The sequence below is a fragment of the Sprattus sprattus genome, assembly GCF_963457725.1.
Source record: "Sprattus sprattus genome assembly, contig: scaffold_34, whole genome shotgun sequence".
Lineage (NCBI taxonomy): Eukaryota > Metazoa > Chordata > Actinopteri > Clupeiformes > Clupeidae > Sprattus > Sprattus sprattus.
Window position 1 is genome coordinate 177,982 of NW_027667030.1, and position 19,348 is coordinate 197,329.

General features: G+C 41.9%; 1 protein-coding gene across 1 annotated transcript; it reads right to left on the minus strand.

The window, feature by feature from the left end:
• Window positions 1–707: 707 nt before the first annotated feature.
• LOC308382500 (protein NLRC3-like) lies at window positions 708–19,104 on the minus strand (the record flags this gene model as incomplete). The annotated part of the gene is made up of 4 exons (XM_080860907.1): window positions 708–1,805; window positions 3,537–4,382; window positions 9,288–9,410; window positions 18,895–19,104. The coding sequence occupies 4 exons, from the start codon at window positions 19,102–19,104 to the stop codon at window positions 708–710; spliced, it is 2,277 nt and encodes a 758-aa protein (XP_080717033.1).
• Window positions 19,105–19,348: the final 244 nt, after the last annotated feature.

The window sequence follows — 19,348 nt, forward strand, 5'->3', positions numbered from 1 at the left end:
AAAATCTGTAACATTGGGGTTATTTGATCAAGAAATGAAAAGTTACAAATTATCCAACACAACTCATTATGAGGGAATACTGAAGAATCAAAATGTCTTGCCTGAGTGTCTCCAGTGCGCAGTTTGGGTTCTTTAGTCCACTACAGAGTTCTTGGACCCCAATGTCTCCAATACTGTTGTCACTGAGATCCACATTTCTCAGTTTTGAAGATGGTTTGCTGAGGATACATGCCAGTGCTGTACAGCTCCTTTCAGTGAGCCCACAGCTATTGAGCCTTAAGGGGAAAACAGCCACCAGTGACTATAAGCTCTATGAAAACAACATTGCTGGCTCTGTATATTAGTGTTGTGCTTCTAAACCAATTCAAAAATAAGACTAAATGTTTCTCCACATATCAGAATTAAAAATGAGCGTCAGGAGTTGTGAAAAGCTGTGGGCAACTTTCACAGGAAAATGTGATAAAAGTGCAACAAATGCCAATTTAATTCAAACTTAAGTCACAATATATCCTATGCCAATAGTGAGATAATCCACCCCATCTAGTAAATCACTTGTTTATTTGCATTCAAGGATTTTACACGAATTTCAGTTGTTTCTAGACAGGGTCTATTATTCAAATGGTCAAAATGTGCATTCAAAAGTTGGATGGAAGCACAGCTAGAGTTATTAACTCCTCCCATGCTGAGGATACACACTGCCACCATACTTACTGAGCCTTTTGAGATTCCTCCACTACTGGCTGCAGCCTTAGGAGACCTTCATCAGATCTGACGAACTTCTTCAAGTCAAACACATCTAGCTTCTGTTCTGAAGTCAGCAGCACAAACACTAGAGCTGACCACTGGGCAGGTGAGAGTTTAGCTCCAGAAAGAGTCCCAGCACTCAGCAACCTCTGAACCTCTTCCACTAAGGAGTTATCATTAAGTTCATTCAGACAGTGGAAGAGGTTGATGACCCTTTCTGATGAAGGAACCTCCCTGATCCTTGCCTTAATGTAACTGATTGTTTCTTCATTGCCCATCTGATTTTGTCTTCTCTGTATGAGGCCATGCAGGAGTGTCTGGTTAGACTTCAGAGAGAGGCCAAGAAGGAAACGGAGGAATAGGTCAAAGCGTCCATCTTCATGCTCCAAAGCTTTGTCAACTGCCCTCTTCTTTAAGATGATCATGGATTCCTCCATTGAAGGATTCTTCAATATCCATTTCCAAAGATTAATGGATTTTTCAGGAGCTTGGTGTCTGGATATTATGTCTTTCCCTTCAACTGCTATAATCAAAAACACATACAAAGCTGCAAGATACTCCTGGACACTTAAATGCACGAAGCAGCACACCTTTCCTTGATAAAGCCCTGATTCTTCTCGAAAGATCTGTGAGCAGATGCCAGAGCATACTGCTGCCTCTCTCATATCAATGCCAGAATCTTTTAGGTCTTCTTCATAGAAAATCAGATTTCCCTTCTCTAACTGTTCATAAGCCAACTTCCCAAGACCAAGGATAACTTCCTGGTTCCACTGTGGATCAAGGTCATATACATTTTCAAACTTGCTACTTCTCTGTTTGGTCTGGAAAATGAGGAAATAGGTATACATCTCTGTCAAAGTCTTTGGAATCTGTCCACCTCCTGACGAGCCAAGAATCACAGCAAGAACAGTAGCAGCAATCCAGCAGAACACTGGTATTTGGCACATAATGTGGAGGCTTCTTGATAATTTGATGTGAGAGATGATATTGCTGGCAAGATTCTGATCATTGATCTTCTTCCGGAAGTACTCCTCCTTCTGTGGGTCATTGAACCCTTGTAGGTTTTTAATACATCAAAGATGCAATTTTCAGTCCATTTCTAATAGATGACACCTTGGCCTGGAGGAGGGGTCGTCAGGTGGTCCCCAACCTTCTTAGAGTGTTTCAACCCTTAACCACAACACTCTCCAGTTGGCGGGTCAGCAGTGATTGGCCAAGTCACTGCCCCCCTCCTCCAGGCTTCCAGCTAGTGTCCTCTCTTTTATGCCAGAGCCAACAGGAGGCTCTCTCTGCCGCTTCTCCCAACCTACGAACAGCTGTTTTTCTCAAGTGGCCTCTCAGTCCAACCTTTGTCATTAGATTCCATGCTGATTGAGCTGGGAATCCTCGACAACCCACTTCCACTGTCATCAGCCACGTTGTCCACCCCTTGTCCCGGCAGTCCTGGACAAGTTGTTGGTACTTCAATTTCTTCCTCTCTGCCGCCTCCTCACAGTTCTCTTCCCAAGGGACTGTTAGTTCCACCAGGATGATTTTCTTATCCTCTAGGGACCACATGATGATGTCTGGTCTCAGGGTTGTGGACAGTACTGCCTCTGGGAAGTGGAGTTTCCTCCCCAGATCGACCTCCAAAACCCATCCCTGGGCTGACTGAAGGAGATTCTGCTTGGCTTGGCTTTGGACGGCTGGTCTCTGACCCTCTTTTACAAAGGCGATGTTACTCAACAGCGGTTTTGTTTTGGCTGGACGCTTCTTCTTCCTCTCTTGCTCCAGGATGTCTGCGAGCTGTGCCAACACCTTGTCATGGCGCCACCTATACCTCCCCTGGGTCAATGCTGTTTTGCACCCTGATAGGATGTGCGCCATGGTTCCTTTACCGCCACACAGCCTGCACAGTGGGTCCTCCCTCATTCCCCACCTGTGCAGGTTGACTGGGGTCGGTAGGGTGTCGTACACTGCTCGGAGCATAAAGGAGATACGGAACGGCTCCAGCCGCCACATCTCACTCCACGTGATTGTTCTTTTAGGAAGGTTCCACCTTGTCCAGGCACCTTGAGTTGCGAGCTCGATGGATTTAGCTCTTCTTCCTTCTTCCTCAAGGTTTCGAACTTCATCCTGGATCATGGTCCTCCTTTCCTTGGGAGTGGACTTTGACCACTGCTGGAAATGAGATGTTCCTAGACCCTGCCTTCCAGTGCAAAGGTTCCCTATGGTGTCTTTGGTCCTCAGAGAAGATTCTGCCTGGTTAACTGCAGTGCTGGCGGCCCACTTTCTGCCGGATCGTGTTCTTATTCCTGCTTCCCTGGTGAGTTGGTCTTTTGAGTCCCTATATGTGAGGGAAAGTCTGCACTTGGCAACTTTAAACTCCTCCACAACTGAGGACAGGGGGAGCTGGAGCTGGCCCGACCTTATGTAGAGCCCCACTGATGTAAAGCTCGGGGGTATTCCCAACCATCTTCGAAGGTGCTTGTTGAACCTCCTCTCCATCCCTTCAACTGATGTTATTGGCACTTCGTAGATGGTGAGAAGCCACATAAGTCTTTGGAGTAGGCCATGTTGGTAGATCCAGCACTTATATTTCCCAGGCAGGCCAGACTTGTCGATTTTGTTCAACCATTCCTCAACTTGTTTAAAAGTGCTGGAGATGCTGTTTTTGTCTGACAGGGAATCATCATACCACTTTCCAAGGCACTTAATAGGGTTCCCCTGGATGTTCGGGATCTCTTCCCCTTGAACAAGCAGCTTGAACTTCTCTGTTGTTTTGCCCTTTTGGATCACCAGACATCTTGTACATCTGTGACCCGGTCAACACAGTCAGGTGGGATTTGATTGGCTGCTGCTGGTCGAGAGGTAATCCAAAGTGAAGCAGAGGGTAGCAGATTACCCTTGATGACATTTGTCAGGAGAATGTCCAATGAGGTGACCTTTGTCACATCAGTCAAACTTTCATTTTTCTGAAAGTCTAATTGGAGTTGACATTCATCCAAACCATCACAGATGAACAACACTTTGTACTTCCCTTGGCTGGGAAAAGTTGACTGCTTTATTTCTGTTAAAAAGTGGTGGAGGAGATCCATCAAAGAGAGCCGTTGTTCTTTAATGAGGTTGAGCTCCCTAAAAAGGAGTGGAAATATGAAGTGGATATCCTGGTTTTCTTTTCCTTCTGCCCAGTCCAGGATGAATTTCTGAACTGAGACGGTTTTACCAATGCCAGCCACTCCTTTTGTTACAACACTTCTGATTGGTTTGTCTTGGCCAGGTAAGGGTTTAAAGATGTCACTGCATCTGATTGGTGTCTCCTGTCCAGCAGGTCTCTTGGATCTGGACTCAATCTGTCTGACTTCATGCTCTTCATTTACTCTTCCACTTCCTCCCTCTGTGATGTAGACTTCAGTGTAGATCTTTTCTAGAAGAGCAGAGCTTCCTTGCTTGGGTATTCCTTCAGACACACTCTGGTACTTGTTCTTTAGATTTCCTTTTAGCTCAGTGCAGTGCAGTGCCATCTTCAGAGCCCCTTCTCTGGCTTCACTCTCACCCTCCTCTTTACTCTCAAAGTTCTCTTGGTAATCTGGAGTCAGCATCCTCTTGAATCTCTTCAGCTCATTCTTCACGAAGAGGATGATTTTCTCCTCTAACACCTAAAGAGCAAATAGCTGGTCACACTTGCATGTAATTATGCCATAAAACCATAGTACCAGAACATTTACCTCAACCCTTATGGGACCACTTTACCCTGTAAGCAAAATTACGTCCCCTCGACGTCCTGTAATGGTCTCTCTGAACGTTCTAAAAACGTAAATGTGTATGGTTCCCTTGACAACTCAAGGAAGTTTTGCACGACGTTCCAAGACCGTCCCGAGGACGTTGCAGTGACTGGGAAACGTTTTCTATAGGTCCTGGGGACGTTATAAAGGAAGTTCCAAGAACGTCCTGAGGGCATTGTGGTGACTTCTGGGAAACGTGTTTTAGACCATAGACATATAGGTCCTAGGGTTAGACGTCCTGGGGACGTTATTCAAGGACGCACCGTGGACGTAGCAGGCACGACCGTTTTTGCTGAGCTAAATGAAGAAAATAAAATAAAAGTAGATCGCGGAGCCGTCATATTGCTTACTGGGCGCACACACACACAAGTTCAAGTTAATTTATATTACACATTTCATATGATATGCATAGACACACACACAGACCCACACGCTTACAAACTTCATTGCAGGCATGGGAATTGAACCGTAAACCTTCCTATTACTAAACCACATCGCTACCTACTGTACTAACACTGTCTGATTACTATTGTGTCACTTTAACACGTTTATCACAGTGTGAGACAGCCAACAAACTTAGTAATTTTTTTCCGAGGGTTTGAGGAAAAGCATATTGTAGCGATCTCAGTCACTAGGCATTGAGGGTTTTCCTTAATGATTCCTTTTTTAATCAACATCCATGGCACGTCACGGACCTGCGTGCAGGGAGGCAGAATAACTAGCCAAACTAAGAATGATGAAATAAAATAAATTTGAATGCTTCTCTACTGATCTGTGCTATAAATGTAATGTCTGCATGATTCCAAAAAAATGCATACATAGGAAGGTCTATCAAGTGTCTAGCTTTAACATTGAGCTTTCCACAGGCCTTCAAAGATGCTGCAACAGAACGTCACCGGTCAAATTGTCTGATTGGAATTTCTTAAAAATCCCGTCTCGCAAACACAATCTGGATTTGACAACAATCCTAATATTTAGGCCTATAAAGCAAACGTGCACTGCCCTTATTTTGTTTTAAAGGAACAGGCTAATCTGCCGTTAGAAAGTTATTTAACAACACGCATATGCTGCATTTTAAATAAAGGGCAAACCCTCGGTTTCAAACGAGGAGCGAACTGAGTGAGAAGGATCCAACATAGCCAAGCAGACTGGCCTTAAAAGCTTTTTTTCAGAGGCCAAACACAAGTGATGAGGGTAAACCGTCTGACAAGGATGAACCTGTAATACCTGCAGTGTTGCGTCTGAATGGGTTTAATTTTATTATACTGTCTATGCCCATGCGTGAGCGCGTTACGTATCCGAGAGCGGTAGGCTATTGCAGACAGAGATTTGGAAAAATTATAGCTCGCACTCGCAGCATATTGAAAATTGGAGCTGTGAACTTAGTTCAAAATTTTGAATTATGAACAATTAACTGAGCTAGTTCATGTAGAAAGTGAACTTTCCAAACACTGAATACCTGAAATCCCTAGATGTTCGAACAGCATCACCAGAGAAAGAGCCGAAATGTCGGGCGTTTATGTCGTTATGGAGTGACAAGTTCTCTTGGCTAAGGTGCGAGGTAATTGATAGTCACAGTAAAATGTTCTGTTAGCACTGCGAGAGGCGACGCAAAGGGTTCACAAGAGGGTCGAATAATTTAAGAATCTCTGCTTTCATTGAACAGAGCAATGACCATGTTGTGGCGCTCATTTAAACGCCACAGCAGGTTGCGATTAAAGGTCACTTATTGACGCGCATCAGACATTAATGTTTTGTTTCCCATTGTAAACTTAGGAAAATAAACATGTTGCATTCTAAACTACCTGATTATGTTATTATTTAAGCTACGCAGGCCGTCAGTTTTCTTCAATAGGCTAATTAAGAAGAAGAAATAGGTTAGGTATTGGCTTATCATTACAATGTCGGGCAAATGAAAAAAAAAATCTCTAGGGGAACCTCTGGTTCAGAGAGGTCCATCAGAGGACGTCAAGGGACCACAGGTAAAGGTGACGGGACGTTTTTGAAGGACGTCCTGGGGAGACCAAATTATAATGTTCCCTAAAAGTCAGTTTTAAGACTCATGCGAACGTCACAGAAGGACCAAAGGTAGACTTGCTACGAACGTCAAAAACGTTCTGGTAACGTCCTCTAGTGAACGTTGTGGCGGGGACCAACACACTGTAACTGTTAGGGGGAAATTATGACAGCATGAACTACTCATGTTATGGGAGCATCGTTTGTGTCAATATGTTCACCTAGTGAATACTGACATACGCTCTTCATAAATTTTACTCCCAGGATGCTGCGCTCGTCTAATGAGCGTTGTTGAGCACTGCCGGCTGTGCAAGTACAGCAATCTAGACTATTCACATTCGTAGTAACACATTGATGGAACGAGTGGCCTAGCACTACCAGAGGAGTGGCGTCCTTCTCTACCTTTAAGAAGCTCTTGGAGACCCAACTCTTCAGAAATCTCCTTTCCTAACTTGCAATTCCAAGGCTACATTCCTGTACTTTTTTTAAAATTCTTATGTAAAATAGTATTTATTGTTACACTAGATCTCTATTGCTCGTAGCTTGATTGTTCTCTCGTTTATACGTCGCTTTGGATGAAAGTGTCTGCTAAATGACTAAATGTAAATGTCCTAAACACATATTTTTTCAGTAATTATGAAGGTGATTTAAAATCCTCATTGAATTACCCTTCAACTAAAGTGTTATTGTGGTTTATAAGTATCGATATGTTATTACTTATTGATATGATACATTATACAACACTGCTCTTTTGTAGTGTTGCTACAATGTTAGAAGGCATCTGTAAAGAGCGATGCAGCTTTTCACTCTTCACTGGGATTGATCTATGCTATGATCTCATATGATATGAGCCATTGGGTTAACTGTGAGATAAGTCTGCTTTAACTGCTGCTTCTTTCAAGAGATTGACTTGTAGTGGAGACATTATGTAGCAGTAGCCATTTGGTTTACTGTGAGATAAGTCTGCTTTAACTGCAGAACATCACTTAACCCTTCTTAAATGGAAATGATAAGGAGCGACATGTAAATATGAATATACAGTAAGAGAGATTTCCACAAGTTGCATTTTATATTAACATGTACGTATGTCATTAATGTATCTATCCACATATAAAAGTATTACATTTTTTATTTATTATCATTATTGATGAGTGTTTGCTGCATACGAACTATATTAATTATCATTACTGCTGAGTATGTCTGTGTTTGCTGCATATTGTAAGATAATTATTTCTTACACTTGCGTTTAGTTCAGGACCCGGTAAAGTACGCCAGCACGAAGGTTTTGTTGTAACAAGGTAAGAGCTTTACTTGATAAGTAGCAGCACAAATACAGTTGAGTTCACAAGACAATTGCATCCAGTAAACACAACAGGAGACTCCGGAGTTCTGATCTGCCCTAAAGAAGAAACAATTCTTATACTCCATTTCTCACTGATGTCATTTCGTGGGCCCCTCCTGGTAACAGGTGGTGTCATGGGATCTATGACATGGTTTATCTGTTGTTTTTCAGCAATAGGACATTTACGTGTGAAGTCCCTGCACCTCTGTTTCTCACAGACTAGCTGACCATGTTATCTCCCTAGAGACATACTATGTATCACAGGCCACATTCTCCTGTCCTGGCCTGCTAGAGAGTCTGTAGCAAGTGACCTGACCTTACCAGGCCTGTTTTTCACTCTGGTCTCTGCAAAACAGTTTAGAGATGAAACCTATTCTACCTAATAAACCTATCCTGAACTGATTTTATCTTACAATATGAACTGTGTTCATTATCATTACTGCTGAGTATGTCTGTGTTTGCTGCATATGAACTGTATTCATTATCATTACTGCTGAGTATGTCTGTGTTTGCTGCATATTAACTGTATTCATTCTCCCAGCATGCAATTCCTTTGGGCATTTTCAGTATAGCACAGGGGGGTCAAACATACGGCCTGCGGGCCGGATCCAGCCCACTAGGGGGTCCAGCTCAGCCCACCCGATGACTTTGCTAAGTGTGAAAATTACGGAAAGACATAAATTGCATTTATATAAAAGTAGATTCCTATTCCTAATCAGTCCACTGGGGGTCAAAAAATATGACCGCTTGCAAGGTAACTGTGAAAAGAGAAGACAAATTACCTGCTAGCAAGTCTAAAGAAACAACAGGCCGTTTTTACCTGGAGCCGAGAGATAAGTGAGGCAGCAGTGAAAGCTAGCTACCTTACTGCTAATGAAATAGCACTAGCCTTAAAGCCATACTGTGAGGGTAAGTTCGTGAAAACATGAAGACTTCGGAAATTGTGTGCCCCAAGAACCGGCAGGGTTTTGCCAATGAGGAATACTGCGAGAACAAACGTTTTGCAATTGTTCTAATCGATCCAGTAATTGCTTCAAAAACAGCGTAAATTCGATGTCTGCTCCGGACACAGCAGTGCTTGCTTTGTGACGCTTTGTGACGTTTTTGGCGACAAACGCATCACAAAGCGAGGGAATCTGCAGAGAACAGCCCAGGTAGATGAACAGTGGGCTGATGTCTGAGTTTTTGGTTTTATGTTTTTCTAGTTTATTGTAGAAAGACCTTAAAATAGGGTTTATTATCCAAAAACCTTCACGACTGATTTAAACATAAATAAAAATAAAAATAAATATTAACGTTTTGTGTGCGTTATTGTGCTATGATTTTACTGGTCTGGCCCACTTCAGATCAGAGTGGGCAGTATGTGGCCCCTTAACTAAAATGACTCTGACACCCCTGGTATAGCAGTACTGCATCCAAACCTGGAATATGTGTTCCAGGTCCTCCTGTGGAGACTTGGTAAACAGGTCACTGACAGCATCTGGGTCCCATTCCTGCATCTGGCCTCTGTGTATAAAGCATTGAGTGGATAACAGCATTAAAGCCTGAAAGTGGGACACATTAGGTGCACAACAAGCCCCATGTTAAATCAGTACTGCTGTGTATAGTGCCATGTTTAAAAAGCAGAGTTAAATCAAATGTAGTTGTAGATTGATTTACGTATTTAACCCTAGTATCCATAATGTTCTACAAAGTCTTATGACACATTTGCAGTGAAATGTTGTGTGACAGACAGTGGCGGCTGGTGACATATTTTTGAGGGGGGGGGCGCAGTTGGGCGGCACGGTTAAAATAGCACTCCACAATAAGAAGAAAAACAGGTTTGAGTAGAATATTTGTTACTGAGGTCAAAGGACTGTATATTTCTGCTTTCACTACATGACACTGCATGAGATGGTACATATGGGTGTGGTCTGCAGTGGGAATAGGGACCAATCAGCACTGCACTGGATTACATAAACATGAATGATTGTTACACTATAACAACAATCACACATAACCGATATTATTAAGACACATATCATAGTGGACATTACACTTAGCAACAAAGATCTCATTCGTATTATATTAACAGTATGAACAGTATGAACTCATCCTCAAGTCAATATAAGATAAACGCTAATAGCAATGTAAAGCCCACTATAACTTCATGAAACACACTTACTTTTATCAGGTACGCACACAATGCCTCACATACATATTGAAACAATGATGATTGGGAAACTAGGCACTCAGTATGTTTAACAACGTAACTATTACTGCCACTGAATTGGCTACCAATGGATGTATCGATATTTAACTGTTTATCTTAACTGAGGGAGCTACACACGTTACACCATTTATCTATAAATCCAGGAATCTCTGTGTGTCTGTCAGTCAGTCTGTCTAGGGTGTATCTCCCTGACGGTAGTTACGTTAGTTATGAGATTTCGCATGTAGCTTACGCATGTCATGAACCTGTGCATCCTTGATTTTGAAGATTTTTGAATTCATAGTTTGCGAGATATTTGTATTTTACCGTTTCCCGTAGGCACTATGGGTTATCGTTTCCCGTAGCACTGTCAGTCGGTCCACCGAAATGACGTCACAATCAAACAAGCTACGTCACGCTCAGAACCTATAAAATCGGATGGTCAAACTCGATTGTCAGTTTTTGCAACAAGACAATTAAGTGGCTTATTATTTACACATACTGGAACAAGAAAACACAGACTACATACGGCAGTGAAACAAGGTGAGTTTCCTATAGATCAAACATGGTCTGAAGGGAAACCATATGGGACCATCATACCTTTCAGAGTATAATGAATGGTAAACTGTTATTGGTTACCAAGGGTCTTACATTAAAGTGTTCTCAGAGATTCTAGCGCCGGATCTCAAAATAATGATATTTAAAAAGTGCCCCGTATTATTCTGATAATTTAATACAGACTTCGAAAATAATATGACATCGTTGATCAAAGTCCAACCGCACCCCGTCAACAGACATATGCTTAATCTATCTATGAGACAGCAAGGGAAAATAAACGACGATTAGTAAAACGGTGAAACTTTTAATATGCGTCTAAACAGTTCTCATAAACGTGCCAATGCGTTTAAAATGAAAAACCACGATACACAATGCTCAAAGCTGATAGTACAGTACAAGTTGTACAAGTACAGTACAAGTTGTACACATTCTTAAAGCAAAGACATATGACATTTAGTTTATAGTTTAGACAGCAACGTTGACATCAGTGGCGGCTGGTGGTTTTTAAAGTGAGGGAGGAAGGACTGCGCGCTTGGTTGCCATTGGCCCGTTTGTACTGTTGGTGACATAAGTATGTGAGACTCAAGTTGTTTCAGGGTGTTTTGGTGAACTACAGCACAAAATAGCCGGGAGGGATAATTATGTGAATAAAATTGATAAATTCACCAGTGGCAGCATTGTACTTTGAAAGCTGGTGGGCAGCATGTCTTTGATGGACTAGTCCAGGCCAGAAGGAAAGGATGCAAAGCCAATTAGTCAAATCAGGACTACTCTTGATTTGTAAAACTAAATAAAAGATTCTGGGCCAATCATTGGGCCTATTTTTTCCACTCAATGACTGAAGCTATTGGTTGTAATTTGTCTGATTATTTTCAGCTAAAATTGTTTTAAGAAGAATGAAGACACAAGACCATAATTGATGCCATTTCAAATGCATCATGCTCTGAATCATTCACTTACATCCTTTTGCGCAAGTATTATTGGCTAGAAAAACGGCGTTCCTGAATTGTTCCGTGGTCATCAACATAGAGCAAGATGACAGACAGCTGAGAATGACAGTTAATGTCTGTGGTCTCGTCAATTTGCCAGGAAAAGAAGTGTGCCCTGTTAAGTTCCTTTTCTAGCTCTGTTTCAATCAAATGGTGAATGGCTGCAATTAGATCGTTCTGGATTGTTTTTGACATGCCTGTGAAGACGGTGGAGCTTTCCAGATGTTCTGCCAGAACACGGTCATACTTAGCTACCACCTCCGCAAGTTCCCTGAAATTGCCCTTGTTGTCAGAATTTTCCCCCTTCGTCATGCCCCCTGAATGACAACTCTAGCATGCCTAGGTAAGCCGTTGCATCTAACAGACGTTTTACCACCTCCCTATTGCCACGCACTTCACCTAGCAATGAAAGGCGGATAGCAGCACCAACGTGGTCTTAACATTTGTCGTGGCGCTTGGTTGCCCTGTCAATATTTTTTATATTAGTAAATCCATGAAAAGACCACGTTGGAGAGTTGACATTCATTAGTAGACAGGGCCAGCAATATAACCGATTGTTGGTAATGCTACCAGTCACCCACGAGTAGCCTACCTAGCAAACCGTGTAGCACTCACGACACTGACTCTGCCGTTGCTTTTGGTGATTTCAATCTTTGGAATTGGTCTACCTGTTGCTTTAATGGCCAACTTGTCATTGTAACTCACCCCATGGAATGGTTTCTGTAATAAAACATGAACATGTCCTCGGTTTCCATAGTTTACTTTATTTGCTAATATGCTAATGTGTTCTCATTATTAAAATTATCGGATCTTCTTGCTTAACTGTGTCTCCTAGACTGAGCAGATTATCTTTCGTAGCCTAGATTTGAGGGGATAACCCCACCCACCATATCCAGGGCTTCTGCTTATTGGTTCATAGCGTAGACGTGACTCCAGCCTATTCGTTAATAGATTTTAGCGCTATCCAGACCCCTAAACTAGTCACACCCTCTCAGAGGAGGATCGTCCTCCTCTCTGCCATTGAAGTCAACGCATTCCACCGGCCGCCAGCGCAGGCAGAGAAATTAATGGGAGTCAATGGAGGGTAGAGGGAGGAAGGTCCTCCGGCAGTAATTTTCGATAGCGATAGGGGTGCTAATGCCATCTTTACCCAGGGAAACTAACATTACATATACAAAGGTATTAAAGTAGTCATATTTAAGGGTTTTAATTAATCACAGTAGTCTGGGCAAAGTACACTTTTTATTCTCAAAATGTTAAGGAGGATCTTCCTCCCTCTCCTCAATGGAGAAGCCTCCACTGGTTGACATCTATATTCAACTGCATCCACTACATAATCTCAAACTTTATTTGTTGGTATATCTCCAAAAAGGCTAACATTAAAACATTTCTTAATGAAAAGGAAACATGCATCACAATAATACTTCAGTGTAACCTGTACCTATGTGGAGTGCAAATATGTCTTGCTATTACACTACCCAACAGCTACACCTACGTCTGCTAACACTACAGAATGCATAATTCCTACGGGCACTGCACTAGTTCATCTATAAATCCAGGAATATCTGTGTGTCTGTCAGTCAGTCTGTCTAGGGCATATCTCCCTGACGGTAGTTACGTTAGTTATGAGATTTCGCATGTAGCTTACGCATGTCATGAACCTGTGCATCCTTGATTTTGAAGATTTTTGAAATCATAGTTCGCGAGACATTTGTATTTTACCGTTTCCCGTAGGCACTAATGGGTTATCGTTTCCCGTAGCAAGTAACACTGTGCACCGAAATGACGTCACAATCGAACATATACGCATAGCGGTATTAAAACTATCCTGCCTTCACTCAAAGTTCAGAATAGCGTTGGATTCGATAAGGAGGTCCGCATTCAAATTCTTCTTGGTGAACAGATACAGACTTTTGCTCAGGTAATCTTAAGACAGTGATTGATTTCATCTATTCGTTTATTTTTAAGCTTCTTTATATTGTACAGTCATCTAACAGACAGGGAATAATAATACATCAAAATATTCATATTGTTTATTAGTATAGCGTATTTTTACAGTACATTTCTGCACTTATTCGACTTACAACTTGGCAAACTCATTTCATAAGCATGGTTGAAACGTAACTGTGATTACAGCACTTATTCATGGCGTATGCAAAACGCAATAATTTTAGCGACGTGAATTATGTCATAGTCATAGAACAGTCGTCGTCATAGATGTTACCCCAGCTGATGCGTATGGGCCTGGCATGTAACCAACTCTCATTACCATGTTAAGTAGTATATTGTAGTTTGATGTATTTGTATAAGAGTTAGCTTTCTATTCATCGTTGCCGGTTAGCCTAGACCAGTGACCATGTGTTTATGGCATGCATCTACTGACGCAATGAGAGAGGTTTTACGATGTATTAGTGTCCCGATGTATCTGTTATAATTCGTGTGTACTTTGTTTTCTCATTATTGCAATATTAAAAACCTCAGTCTGCATTTACCCTGGCTGGGAGAGGCTGTCATTCCCAAGATACTGTGTGTGATCGCCTTTGCTCTGTGTTCATTAAACCTGTCAGAGTGTATGAATAAACGGCTGGGTGCCAATCAAAATCACAACGCAAGAGTGGAGTACTACACCGCTACAAATGGTAGATAATATTGATAAGCCTCGGAGGCTTTCAGATTGTTCATTGCTTTCCCATCTGTTGCTATGGAGTCCACGAAATACGCGCAAATAAACATTAAAACATTTCTTAATGAAAAGGAGACATGCATCACAATAATACTTCAGTGTAACCTGTACCTATGTGGAGTGCAAATATGTGTTGCTATTACACTACCCAACAGCTACACCTACGTCTGCTAACACTACAGAATGCATAATTCCTACGGGCACTGCACTAGTAACTATTGATGTTACAAATGAACCCGAGGCTTCGGAGCTTGTGTCGCGAAAATGAAGCACTTCATCACCGGAGCGCGTATCGAGGCTTGTATCGTTTTGCCGAGATGACGTCACCGGTGACGTCTGAAGCCTCATTTGAATCAAGTGCTTCACCAAGTGGTTCGTTTGTTCACTTTTCGCGGGATGCTTCGACTATACGGTTGGCAAGTGTGACGTCACGGATCCAAATCCTCAGCTGCCAATGTATACTGTAATGTTAAAGCCAATATTTACGGTTGGATTGTAAAACGCCTGCTAAGGTTACGAAGGCAAGGAACACCTTGTTGAAAAGACAAGACCACGAGGATTCATCTACATTTTAAAGTAAGTCGATCAGACCTTTATATCTCATTCAATGAACTCCATGAAAGTGCGACTAACAAAAAGGACCCAGTGCTGTTTGTGCTAACGTTAGCCACGCTACAATTTCAAACAGAGTTGTGAGTGTGAATGTTATGACAGGTGGCAGCTTGAAAATGATTTTGGTCTTGGTGACGCCAACCCCATACGATGTACCAAAACTCATCTTGTATTCGTGGTAGTTATTGTCAGTGGTTGGAGAATAAGCGATAGTTGGAGATTTAGATTTTTTGGTGTTGTTGGTAGTATAGATTATTTGAGATAGAGTTATGGAGCCAGTTAGGAAGAGAAAGACCTTGATCCGGTTGCACAAAGCACTTTCTCCCCCTTTTCAGTGCCCTGCACTGACCAGTTGTCCAAAAGCACTCATTGGTTTTACAAAAGTTCTGACCAGTATTTCAAAAGCACGTTCACTATGTTCCAACGGCATAGAGAATAAAGATAATTTACAGGCTTTTTTTTTTAATATAAAGCATCGTTTAAAATTTGCTTTGGTCAAGATTTGAAACTAAACAGACTAATGTTCAAGCCGACGTCGATTACCGTTGTTCCACTATATAATCCTTAATGTTGCTCTGACTGACAACTTTTTTTCTGACAAAATGCCATGTGAGGATGAGAACTGACAAAAATGCCATGTGAGGATGAGAATTGACAAATGCCATGTGAGAATGAGAACTGACAAAAATGCCATGTGAGGATGAGAATTGACAAATGCCATGTGAGAATGAGAACTGACAAAAATGCCATGTGAGGATGAGAATTGACAAATGCCATGTGAGAATGAGAACTGACAAAAATGCCATGTGAGGATGAGAATTGACAAATGCCATGTGAGAATGAGAACTGACAAAATTCCATGTGAGGATGAGAATTGACAAATGCCATGTGAGAATGAGAATTGACAAAAATGCCATGTGAGGATGAGAATTGACAAATGCCATGTGAGAATGAGAACTGACAAAATTCCATGTGAGGATGAGAATTGACAAATGCCATGTGAGAATGAGAACTGACAAAATTCCATGTGAGGATGAGAATTGACAAATGCCATGTGAGAATGAGAACTGACAAAAATGCCATGTGAGGATGAGAATTGACAAATGCCATGTGAGAATGAGAACTGACAAAATTCCATGTGAGGATGAGAATTGACAAATGCCATGTGAGAATGAGAACTGACAAAATTCCATGTGAGGATGAGAATTGACAAATGCCATGTGAGAATGAGAACTGACAAAATGCCATGTGAGGATGAGAATTGACCAAGTGAGAATGACAATTGACCAAGTGAGAATGACAACTGAGACTGAGATCTGACAATGTCCTAAAATGAACACCGTACCAGCGCCATGTATTCAGCCTCACATGTTGATAAGGCAACTGTGGCCTGCTTTTTGGACTTCCACGAAATCAGTGGACCATCATCAGTTAGACTAAAACAGTATACCGTAGTGCTTCGTCTGTCATTTATATCAGCAGCCCAATCAGAATAACTGTATGCCACAAGTTTTTGATTTGCCTCACTTTTCCTGTAACATAACTCATGATCAATTGTGCCTTTCAGATACCTCATCACATGCTTAGCTGTTATCCAGTGTTGTTCATTTGGTTCTGACAAATACTGTGATAACTTACTCACAATCCAACTTAGATCAGGCCTGGTACATGTCATTATGTAAATCAGACTACCTACCATCTCACGGTAAGTTTTAGCATCAACAGGGTCAGCATCACTGTTGTACTCCATTTTCTGTTCACATGGGGTTGACCTAGGCTTACAATCTGTCATGCCAAATCTTTCCAGAACTTTGGATATGTACCTCTGACTCATTTTTACAACTCCATCATTCTGATTGTAACCTTTGGCAACATATCTGGCCTTGTAGGTTTCTGACTGATCTGCATTCGTTTTGATAGCATAGACCCATCTACCTCCCACTTCTTGTTTGCCCTCTGGTAGGGTAGTCAGTGTGAATGTGTTGTTTTCTCTAAGAGAATCCATTTCCTCATTCATAGCTTTAGCCCAAATCTCTGCCTTAGGTGAGCTCATAGCTTCTTTGAATGTTTGCGGTGCATCACACATTCTATAGCAGTAGTCAATGTTAATTGACACCTGGGGCCGTATTCACAAAGCCTTTTATCTTACCACTAGGAGTGCTCCTTTTACGTAGGAGTAATTTCTTAAAAGTGATTCACAACGGCTCTGAGACCTACTCATACTAAGGATAATACCAACTCCTAAGCTTAGGATAAAAACTCCATTGCTATGGATGACGTCGATTCTCATGCACGAGTTTAGAAGGGGTGAGGACGGTGATTGGTTGTTGACAGGCTCTCTCATTAAAAACTCATTCGTGACGTCCCTCTAACAGTGACGTCCCTCTAACAATCCCACTATATCAACTGAAAATAAGAGAATAACCTAGGCTTCAAATTAAGTCATATTAAATAGTTATGGACAGTGCAGTTAGCAGAATGCACACGCATGATGACAAGTTTGTGCATCCAACGGGAATGACACTTTGCACGATAAGATAATTAGAAAGCGATCAATATATAATATGGCAATTGCATGTAATCAAGGCAGTAATAAAAGCACCCAGCAAACTGTTAGGCTATTATATTTCCAGCCCTTGACCACTTCAAATATCAGCACATACGGCCCTTCAAGCCCTCCAATCTTAATTGATCAAAGCGAAACGAACGTGAACCGTAGCCTAGGCGAAAGCCTACTGGTCCCAGGACCAATAGCCACTGTCACCCCAGCGGCATCCAGCTGGTAAGTTCTCAAAAACCTGCGACCGCTCTCCGTTGAAATGCACGAGTCATCGGTACATCCAGGCCACGGTGGACGAATTATTGTAATGTGTGTCCCGTCACTGGACATTCCTGCGATCGCCATGGAATTTACTTTGATATTGTGTAATAGGCGATTGTCCAAAAGCAACTGGATAAACTGTTGGATGATGTGGGGTCTACAGTGCGTTGATAGTTTGATGAATTAAACGGCTGACTGATGATTCCCAGTGTCGTCATTTACGTTTTCCGCGAAGCCAAATAGGCTATCTTTATGTTTCCAAACATTTCACTTCGGGACACATCGTTGTTTAAAGGCGTCGTTGCATCCCGCGCTGATTCTCTGACAATATTAATACCTTCACGGTTTAAGCAATGTCTTTTATCAATTCCAAGTCGGCTGCAGCCATCTTACGATTTTTTGTGAATAGGTCTTAGTGATTTAGGAGTCCTCATGAGGAGTTTTAAGCTGTCCTAGACTTAGGTGATACTTTTAGGGATAAAATATTTTGTGAATTGCTCTTAGTAAAAAAAATTAGGAGTCCCACATTTAAGACTGACACGCCCATTATTTTTAGGAGTTTCTCCTAAATTTGCCACTTATGAGCTACTTTTAGCCCTAAGATTCTTTGTGAATACGGCCCCTGGTCATTAGACTTCACATCAGTAACATACTCAGAGAGGTACTGTCTCTTTGAGGATAACGAGGCTCACTTCTCTCAATCTGGGGCCGTATTCACAAACTCTCTCCCCCGAACTGTAGCACTCGCCCTCATGACGTTGTCTTCCGAGCTAACACGATATTTTTCAGTGTCTTCAAAACTTCTCAATTTTGTCTTGAATTCAGCAAAAACTAGATTCTCGTCCGTTTGCGTAACGTGGATAACGGACGGTTTGAATGATTCCGGCAATCCCTTCAAAATCATGGCAATCAAAAGTCCATCACTCAGTCTTTCTTCAGCATTTCGAAGTGCTGTAACTGTTGCTTCTGCCCTAATTATGTAGTCCGTCACACTTTCATCTGTACTCTTTTGCAAAGACGTTAGCTCCGTGTACAGGCTAATTATTCTTGGTTTGCCTTTACCTGCGTAGTAGTCTCTCAGTATCTTGAAAGCTTTTCTTCCGTTGTCTGTAGCATCTCTCAATATTAACGACAGGCTTTTATCGTCCAAGAACTGTATCATTTCTGCATATACCTCTTCATTTTTCTTTATGTCGTCCTCAACGTCGTCTTCCTCATCGTCGGAGCCAGGCTCGTTGAGGAGGGTATCCTTCAGTCCTAGTAGCATGTGGCCCAAAAACTTTGTCTCCCAAATTTCGTACTTCTTCTCATCTCCGTCAAAACACAATCTACTCCACCTACTTCCATCTCGTGACCTGGGCCCATAACCTGTTGTCGTAGCCATTCTCACTAGGCTACGGTAGGGTAAATGTATGTAATATACGGAGGAAATAATTCACGCTCCTACAATCGGTAAGTGGTAGACCGGAAAGAGAAAGACTTTATTTGCACAGCAATATTTATACAGAACACCACGCATAACGTCTGACGTCTGAGATCATATATGTCAACACTCATCCTGCAAAGAAGAGAGCCTCTTTGCTATCTCTAGAGGCTGTGTGCTATCTCCTCTTCTGTTCTCCATCTAC